The sequence below is a fragment of the Sinocyclocheilus rhinocerous genome, unplaced genomic scaffold, assembly GCF_001515625.1.
Source record: "Sinocyclocheilus rhinocerous isolate Xijiao unplaced genomic scaffold, SAMN03320098_v1.1 scaffold75, whole genome shotgun sequence".
Taxonomy (NCBI): domain Eukaryota; kingdom Metazoa; phylum Chordata; class Actinopteri; order Cypriniformes; family Cyprinidae; genus Sinocyclocheilus; species Sinocyclocheilus rhinocerous.
Genome location: NW_015632455.1, coordinates 969863 through 980486, shown reverse-complemented (window position 1 = coordinate 980486; position 10624 = coordinate 969863). Strand labels below are relative to the sequence as shown.

The following is a 10624-nucleotide window of genomic DNA, read 5'->3' as shown; positions in this document are numbered from 1 at the left end:
CCCCTCGATCACACTACTAATGAGAGCTTAGCAGAGCCGCCGTTTCTGAACTTGGCCCTCTCACGGCCCGTGTTAACAGGCTTGGATGGCGTTTCGCGCATTACGTCTGCGCGCTTTCTTCTCCAGCCACCAAGCGAGGCGTCTGCACTGAACGGAGACGGTAAATTTGGCTCTGGCAGCGTGCATGTTGAATAAATGAGCTGAAGGGAGGTCCCAACCACAGCATCCCTCTCCATAATTCAAGGCAAATGTCTTTCCTGGCAATCTGCAGGCGTCATATGGATGACTCTCCAACGACTCTCAGCGCTGAAAGGCCGGGGTGAGAGAGCAGCGCGGGGCGACTGGTGGCTGTTAATAAATACTCTCCGAACGCGGGAAGCCCCATTAGGCTGTCATGTCTGTTATCAGAAAAGCAGACGCGCTGTGGGAGATGTTTGTGCAGGGGCGCATTTTGACAGCTCTTCCGTCTCCATGCGGTAAATAAGACGTGGAACGTCAAAACAATAAGCTTCCTGTGGAGAAGTGAGAATGGAGGGACGTTCACGTAGACAAACGAGAGTGACGAACATTGTTACCGACAGAAAAGATGGCTGTGGCATTTTGGTTTTCCTAAACATTTTTGGCATTTAATGTTTGAAGAGACACATTTCCTTCAATAAAAGTTGTGACATTCTCCAAACTATGAACAAAACAATGCACGATTTTTATAAATCAATCAATTAATTAAATCAAATACTCTGTATTCAAAGTTTTAAGAACTATATTTCTTCAGATTTTATGTTGCAGCCTTATGCTAAAACACTTTATTTTATTTAAGTGACATTTTTGCCACTTAAATGTCTGAAAAGCCACATTTCCCCGACCCCAATAAAAGATGCGTAATATCCTAATAAACCAAGAAAAAAACTTTTTAATTTTACAGCCTTATGCAAAAAGGCATTAAATATTTGATTTTAGTGGCATTTTCGGCATTTCAAGTCTGTAATGTCACATTTCCCAAAGAAGAGTTGTGTGACTACCAAAACCAATTACAAAAATATGCAAGATTTAAATAAATAAATAACGAAATATAAATAAAAATATAAATATAAATAAATAAATTCACATAGTACTGAGACCTTATACACTTTATTCACATTTTATGATGTAACATTATGCTAAAATACTTAAAATGACTTTTTATATTTGATATATATTATATATTTATATAATTTATTATATATATTATATATTTGACTTTTTTGCCATAAATGTCTGAGGGTCCATACTTCTGCAATGCAAAGATTGCAAGATGTGCAAGATCTGCAATGCAAAAATGCAAGATTTAAAATGATAATTTTGAGAAAAAAAAAATCCATTCAGAATGTATTTAGACCATTATTCATTTCTTCATATTTTGTTATGCTGTAGTCTTATAAAATAATTTAAAGCCATACATACTGCATATATTTGATTTTAGTGGCATTTTTATAAAACTACATAAGATTTAGTAGTAATAAATAAATACAATTCCTTTATTTAAAGATCGCTTTATTTTTGTCAAAATTTTTTAGGTTGTAGCCTCATACTACTATACTATCAATTATTTTAAATATATTTAATTATATTGACACTATTGTTTACTTATGTACGATACTCAGTTCTGGTCCTCTGTAAGATCTGGGTGCTGAAGCAGAAGCAGCTGAGAGTGAGTGAGAGTTTTATTCATGAGGGTTATGAGAATGATGCTCAGGATCTCTCAGCGCTCATAACCATGCGGGAAAAAAACGCTGAGAGAATACTAAACCACGCTGAAGCCGAGAGGAGAGCGATTTTGGAAAGAGCAGAGCGTCAAGACCAACAGAGAGGATATCAAACTGCTGCGTGATTGACAGCAAGAAGCTTCCGGTGTGACAGAAACCAGAGCAGCCAGATCAGACCCCGTCAGCTCCTGCGGACCCCTACAGAATACACTACAGTAAGAGCAGCACATTACCATGCTAGTGTGCATGTGTTTGTACGAGGAAAACACGAGTTTTGGATACTGAAAATTATGAGAGATTATGAGAGAAAGAGACACAAAACACAAACTTTTAATTTGTTTTGTAGCTCAGAAATGTTGAAGAATCTTCACATAGCTCTTTTCCATACAACAACAGCTCAAGGTGACCACATCTGTGGAGCTCCAAAAAAAAGGGGGTGAAAGCACCATAAAAGTCATTTAAACAACCTGTGCATGATATTGAAGGACAATAGATAGATAGATAGATAGATAGATAGACAGAAAGAAAATAAATCCTATGTGTGCCATTATACTGGATCTGTGCATTGTCTCTTAAAGTGACAGCAGCCTAATTTACCAGCTGCTGTTGGTGTTACTAATGTAAATCAACAGAAAAAAGGAAAGAGAAATTATCAATGATTAATCAACATTTATTTTTTATTTATTTGTATTTATTTATTTTTTTTGGTGAAGACTTTGCAGGGTTATTTTACATTTGATTATTCAATTTCTGTACCTGAACATTGTTTAATTTGTATCTTTGTTTTATTGTGTTTATTTGTATATTGCTTGGTTTATTTATTTTTGAACTTTATATTTGTTAGGCTAATAGTTCTTGCTGTATCAAAATTGGAATCAAGAACTGTAAAATTTAACTGGACGCTAAAATTTTGGTTTTATATAAGCTTATTTATTAGAACACAAAATAACATCTATCTGTCTATCTATCTATCTGTCTATCTATCTATCTATCCATCTATCCATCTATCCATCTATCTATCTATCTTGTTCTATTCCACTCTAATTACTCTATTTAATGTACATTATATTGTATTGTTTTTATATTGATATATTATATTACATTTAAATAAAAACATTTAAATAATAATAACAAATAATTTAATATAAATATATATATATATATATTTTTTTTTGTTTGCTTTGTTTTGTTTTTACAGTTGCTGTCACTGTAAGCTGCATACAGTATTTTTAATTTTTCCTTTAATGCATTTTGTTTGAAGAACAGGTTTAAGAAAATTGAGATTAACTTGTTTAAAGAAACATGCTGGTGGTCTGGTGGTTTGCGCACTTTCTCTATTGTAATGAGCTGCAGCGCTCATGCGGATGATGCAAGACCAAACTCTTTCATCATTTCCACTATCCAGCCAATAAAAAGCAGAAAGCACTAAAACTGTACAGCTCTTATGGAGAGTTGTTATGAGTTGAGCTCTGTCAGATGTGCTGGTGTGTTCTGCATCACCTCTGAGCCAGCAGCTGTGATCGCGTCCCTGAGGGGGATACAAGGCTGATCTCCAGGTCTCCTCTGCGCGGGTGGACGATGAGGACGCGTACCACCACGTGCTCCAGAAACACCACCTGCTGATCCGGCTGATCGCTGCAGCCACTGCTCGAGATGCTGGCGTTCAGCTTCTGATCTGCTCGAATGTACCTGCAGGAGGATCCAAGGGGGTCAGTGGAGAACAGGTGCGAATGTGAAACGCAGATCTGCGTTCATCGACCCAACATTAGGCTGTCATGAGCGATAATATGAAACACAGATTTCAAAAACTGTTATGTGACAGTATACACTCTTAAAAATAAAGGTGCTTCAAAAAGTTCTTAAAGCGATGACATGGAAGAACCATTTTTGGTTCCACAAAGAACCATCTCTTTCTTACCTTTTTATAATCTGAAGGACCTTCTTTCGCCACAAAGAGCCTTTTGTGATCAGAAAGGTTCTTCAGATGTTAAAGGTTCCTTCTGGAACCATTTAGACAAAAAGGTTATTCTATGGCATCATGAAGCACCTTTATTTTTAAGAGTGTAGCTAATAAATAGTTACTGATTTTAAAAACATCGCAAAAAGCTTTCAGAAACTTGATGTCTTTTACATGAATGACAGATGGTAAAGTATTTTAAAAGGGAATCATGAAATAAAGTAAGTGAAGGGTCATATATACTGTCAAAAAGGTCAAATAACACCATAAACCAGGGTTATTATAGCTAAAATAATCAAATAAATAAACAAACAAAAATAAATGCCACTACACTTGAAATAAACTTGAAAAAGGAACTAAAAGAAACTTTAAATAAAAAAAAACTTAAATACAAAACATCAGGGTTTTTATAGTTATAAATAAATAAATATATAAAACAAACTAAAAATTTAAATGAAATCAAAAATCTAAAAATGAAAACAAATTAAAAATATTATTTGTGACCCTGGAGCACAAAAGCAGTCTTAAGTCACTGGGGTATATTTGTAGCAATAGCCAACAATACATTGTATGGGTCAAAATTATCGATTTTTCTTTTATGCCAAAAATCATTAGGATATTAATAAAAGATCATGTTCCATGAAGATATTTTGTACATTTCCTACCGTAAATATATCAAAACTTAATTTTTGATTAGTAATATGCATTGCTAAGAACTTCATTTGGACAACTTTAAAGGCGATATTTTTGCACCCTCAGATTCCAGATTTTCAAATAGTTGTATCTCGACCAAATATTGTCCTGTCATAACAAACCATACATCAATGGAAAGCTTATTTATTCAGATGATGTATAAATCTAAATTTCAAAAAATTTATCCTTATGACTGGTTTTGTGTTCCAGGGTCACATATGAACTATAATCTATAATCTCAATTATACTTTATTTATTGATTGATTGTTATTTTATAAAATAACACTGGCATAAAACTAACTCACGTGCTTTAAATATTCTGAAGTCAAATTATAGTTTTGTGTGAGAAACAAGCTGAAATATATGTTCATTAAACTCTATATGACCTCCATTATAGCTACTTGATACTTTTATGCTGTATTTTTGCATTTTTGCATTCTCTGCATGACGCGTGTGACGTAAATGACGGCTGCTTTCTGTAACCGCTTGCCTAAAAGGAAAATCTCCCAGTTTTTCCCGGCTGTCCTCAAGCATATCTGGAGTAAAGGGACTCGCATTATGAAACAACAGAGACAAAATGCCTCTTAACAAGATAAATGGCTGAACTTAAGGCGAGCAGTGTGTTCTGAGGACAAGTGGTCTTCTGGGAAAGTCCCGCCTCCTTTGAGTCACTGTCGAAGACCACATGACTTTATTTACATCACTTACTGTAGCGAACAAAATCACTGCTACAGTGAAGGCATGTCAGAGCGATCATATTTGCAAGATGAGCAGACATAAACAACACCACAATATCGTAATTAAATACATTTTAATCTGCTAAACCCAACTTCGCAAGTTGGAGATGTTAATTAAAGATTAATAATGAAGGCTAAATGCTTTTTTATTGTATATTGTTCATAAATAATAGCAATAAAACTAGATAAACAACACTAATGGTTTACAAAATGACAGGTTTGCATGACTAAATTACATTTCCTATCATCCTTAAATAAATAAATAAATAATATACTTGGATAGGAAAATGTATTTGGAGAGTTATAATATATAAATTCAGTTTATATATTACATATAAATTATTTATCATTTTAATTTACATATTACAATATATAAACAATTTTTTATATTTTATATTTATAAGTATATTTATATGTTTATTTTATAAATTTAACAAAATAAATAAATAAATAAATACTCTCTCTCTCACACACACACACATATAGTATATTATATACAGTAGGCCTAAATATTATATCATTTTTATATTCAACAGTTGTAAGTATATCTATATTTATACACACACACACACACACATGCAAAATTATATACAATACATATTACATAATTTTTATATTTAATAGCTGTAAGCATATTATGTATGTATTTTAAAAATATTTAATAAAAAACAATATAATATATAAATATTTACATAGATTTTAATACATTTTGTGTACTTTTCATTAAGAATAGCAACCAAATTGGAAAAACAGCACTCCTGGTTTATGAAGCGACAGGTTTGTATGACTAAACTACATTTCCCATAATCCTTTGTGCAGCTAGAGCATCAATCACACTCCTAACAGGGATCCTTAAGCTAAAAAAAAAGCAATAAAGAAGTATTAAATTGCCTGACCTGTTCATTTTATTCCAACCCAAATCATCGTAAGCATCAGAGTGTCTGTATTACACATAACCTTGGCCTTAATAGTGTGAAAAATAATAAACCAAGCACACACATTGTCATATTTACTCTTTCACAATGGCGTTTCGTGGCTCATTAAGCTGCGGGATCATCTATTCGGTCAATCCAGAAGCTTGTTTTGGATATTAAAGACTTTTTTCCTCAGGAGCGACACCGTTTCAACGGCTTTATAATGGCATCTGTGGCATTTTATGGCTGTGCTGATAAACAACAGTGCACAGATGGCAATAAAATTAGTCACTTGAGGTCTGAGCCATTATTTAGCACACGCTCAGAAGCAGCATGGCCCAGAAATACACTCACTGGAGATTGTGCTACAGCCTCCTTTCAATCTTGTGACTGACATTCAAAGGAAAACACGCTTAAAACAGAAGGCTGCACTTCTTCAATTTAACATGACAGCTTGCGGTCAAACTTTCAGCTGAAACCTGGGGTAAAAATTAGCTAAAAATTAGAAGTGTTGCCTTGGCAACTAACAGAAATAAAATGAGCTTAAGTACTAACGCCTACATAGAAATAATAAAAATAACAAATAAAAATAATAATTCTTATGTAAGAATAAAAATTATCCAAATGTATCAATAAATATGAATAAATAAAGATAAAATATGAAATCAACATAAAAAGAAAAATATAAACAAACTTACAAAATGACAAAAGCACTTTACAAAAACTCATCTGAAATTTTAAACTCCTAAAATTATAATTAAATTGAAAACTGACAGTACAAAATTAAAAGCCAAATATATATGTAAATAAAAATATTAAATATTAATAAATACTATATGAAATAATAAACAACACTGGATATTTACAACATATATTTAAGCGTGTACTTTACATACACATATGTGTTTGTGTGTATGTATACACACACATACACAAACACACATTTTATTTATTTATTTATTTAAATTTTTTGCCAAATAAGACTAGTTACAAGCTTCAGTCTTTATAGCAACTATCATCATCACAATTCATACGGTAATACTTGACACCATGATTCCTGTATATAAAGCACTGATCGGTTCGACAGAACAACTCAAACAAGTCCAAATAATGCATCCTCGTCAAGCACAGGACAACTGTTTATGCATTCAGCCATTACATTTTTCACTTCATAGAGCCAAAGGAATGAGACTGTAAATCGATAGATGGCAGCCAAGCTAATGAGACTGGAAGCGCAGGCTAACTCCCTCTCAATAACCATCCGAGCGCGAGACGCTATAAATAAAACCCAATCTATGATCGATATCAGTGGTCAAGCACACAGCCAGCACTACACATACACACACACACACACAGACAGACCGGAGGTGTTTTAATGGTTTAAAGAGAGCCAGCGCAGCAGGAGACTGGATTCTCATCAGCAAACAAAGCCATGAATCTGAATGCAGAAATCACTCCACCTCATCATTCCCTTCCATGACACTTACTATTCAATGCTATCAGGACAGCAAGGAGCAACATCAGGAAAATTATACACAGTTTCAACATTTTATTGCAAGTCACATTTCAAAGGGACTAACTGCAATAAAACTGCAATGAATTTTATTAATTTAATAGCTGGATTTGGGAAAGTGCTTGTAGGACAGGAGAATGTTTTACTTTACACCCAAACTAAAATGTTCTTTTACTGTTAACATGTATATAAAAATTAATAGAGATATTTTTTTTGCATTTACCCAAAATTTATTTTAACATCGGAAATGTGTTTTCTCGCACCTTAAAGTTTATTTTGAAATATATTTTGAAATTTCAAAGTTTAAAAATTTTAAAAATGTAAAAATAATATTTCATTAAGTGCGTTCTGTACAGTGTTGTAACTAAAACTACAACTACTAAAAATTGTTTGTTAATTGAAATAAAGCTGGAAAACAAACAAACAAAAATTTTTGTTTTTGCAAACAAATGTTGCCTTGTCGTCTAAATGAAATACAAAAGTACAAATTAAGTAATAAAATGAATAAGCCAAGAACTGAAATAAATATAAAAATACAAAAAATGGAAAAAAAGACAAATCATAGAACAAAATCATTAAAACAAACTAAAATCAAAATGAAAATATAAAAATGAAAGCTAATTCACAATACTATAATACTGCATCAACATTACTAAAATAATAATGACTATTTGTATCATATACGATACAGTTTTCAACATTTTATTGCAGCAAATCACATTTTAAGATCACTAACCTCAATAAAATGATGGAAATTGTGCATTTGATTAATTTAATAACCAGATATAGGACAGATAAAAATATGTGTTAGACAGAACAATATTTTACTTTTCGGCAAAACTAAATTAAACTTTTCAACATATCACAACATCACAACTGCTGCTTTAAGGGCAACGCTCTCAGAGGAACGGCTGCAAACAAAAAGGCTGACATCTTTACAACACAAACATGGTTTAGACAGGGTGGACTTCTCATTTACTCTCCATTGCTTTATCAAGTTCATCGATCAAACCCCAAAACAAAGAGCAAACAGCAAAAACAGCTATTGCTGGAAAGCATGTTTGCATGAACTTGCTAAAACAACGTTCTTCTGTTGTGTCCGGTGACTAGATGTCATGAATTTACAAGCCACATCTCATGTCCTGATGAAGTTACATACAGTCAGAACAGCATCTGTCTTCATTATTAGCCTTAGTTTAAATTTAGTTGCTAAAAGCAAACATTTTAAATTTGCTTTACTGTGATTTGTGCCGTTTATTCTAAAACACAGTATATTTTGCAGTTTCGCGTGGCTTTGCAGTTTCGGTTAATAAGTAGTAAGACGTGGCCAGTTGCATTCAATTACGTGGAATCGGGAGTATATATTTGCTCAGTACACCGCGGCAGCCCTCCTCATGTGCAGTGTTAATTTCATTTTCATTTTCAGTGTGAAAACATTTTTTTCACCGACGACAACGAGACGATAACGAACTAAAATTCTTTTTGAATGACAAGAACTATGACGTAAATCTACTGACATTTTCGTCAATGAATAAAAACGAGACGAAAATGTTAGGGAGGGACGATTTGGGAAGAGATTCATTCAGAACGAATCTGCTGCGTGGTTCCAATCTCCGTGGTTCAGAGGTTAGATGCGTAACTTACATATGAACCGGCGGGACATGAGCTAACATACACTTGCTGCACGTCGCATAAAACGTTCAAAAATGTCAATATGTGGGAGTAAGAGAAGAGCAGACATATGGATAAATCTGACGACGCAAGAGAGAACTCAATTCGGTCCGGTTTTCTGAGCGCAGAAACTGAAGCATACACACGGAAAGCGCGTCTCACAGCACGCGAGTACACTTTCGCGTCGCATGAACGGAGAATTACACACAAAATGATGTCGAATTGTCTGTTTTGACGAGTATTCACGTAAACACAGTTAATTACGTCTGAAGTAAACGTAAACAGCAGGGAGAATGTGTATCAGTACATTGCATCCATTGCAGCTGTGCATTCGGGTTTAAAGGGACAGCAGCCTAATTTAGTTGCTATTGTCCGAGTCTTTGATGTTAATGAAGCAACAAAAGAAAGACAGAAAATCACGCACTGCTCTTGACTGAAAAACTTTAGTAGCCCTAAAGATTAATCTAAATTTATTTATAGAATTAAATATGTCTGCTTGAAAGAATGAAGGATATGGTAAACAAGTTCCTATAAAGAATGCATAATTAGCCTATAACCATTGGTATTTCTTTAAAAAGAAGACCATGTTCTTGTTCTTTATGAGAAGTGGTTTTATTTAATTTTAACATGAAGGCATGTTGTGTGTCACTGCAGTTAAATCGGTGTCTATCATGATAAAACCTTAATATCAAACCTATATAATGAGTTTGGAAATTTTAGATGCTTAATAAATGCACTGTAACTAAACCCATTAGATTTTAGCCGACTAAATTGACTGTAGATTTAGTCGACTAAAATCTTATGATATTAACTAGTCTTATGATCTTAATGATCTTTAGTCTTTAATCTTATGACTAAAACTTGACTAAAACTAAAAACAATTCAGATGACTAAAATATGACTAAAACTAAATGGCATTTTAGTCAAAAGACTGACTAAAACTAAATCAAAATTTGCTGTCAAAATTAACACTGCTCGTGTGATTCATCCTCACTTCCTCCACCCTTTCAGTTTTCAGCACTGGACACAAACACTGCTACTGACATTCTTTGCTCCACTTTAACATCTTTCTTAGACAACTTTTGCCCCCTTTCATCCAGGCCAGCACGCACCACCTCCTCTGCCCCCTGGCTGTCTGATGTTCTCCGGGAACATTGCTCTAGACTCAGGGCTGCAGAGAGGAAGTGGCGCAAATCAAAAAAACTCTACTGACCTTAGTGTATATCAGTCACTCCTCTCCTCCTTCTCTGCAAGTGTCTCTACTGCTAAAACAACATACTACCACAACAAAATTAGCAACTGTTCTGACTCTTGCACACTTTTCAAAACCTTTTCTTCTCTTCATTGTCCTCCTCCACCCCCTCCTTCATCAACTCATACTGCTGATGACTTTGCAA

At 33.8% G+C, this 10624-nt stretch overlaps 1 protein-coding gene across 2 annotated transcripts in view; it reads right to left on the bottom strand.

Annotated features, from left to right (window-relative positions):
* The window catches only part of LOC107742302 (proprotein convertase subtilisin/kexin type 6-like), a 111400-nt gene that overhangs the window by 31832 nt on the left and 68944 nt on the right, over positions 1 to 10624 (bottom strand). For both annotated transcript variants that reach the window (XM_016555220.1, XM_016555221.1), the window contains one exon: positions 3243 to 3431. In XM_016555220.1, coding sequence (XP_016410706.1) covers positions 3243 to 3431 — 189 coding nt within the window. The remainder of the gene's footprint in view (positions 1 to 3242; positions 3432 to 10624) is intronic.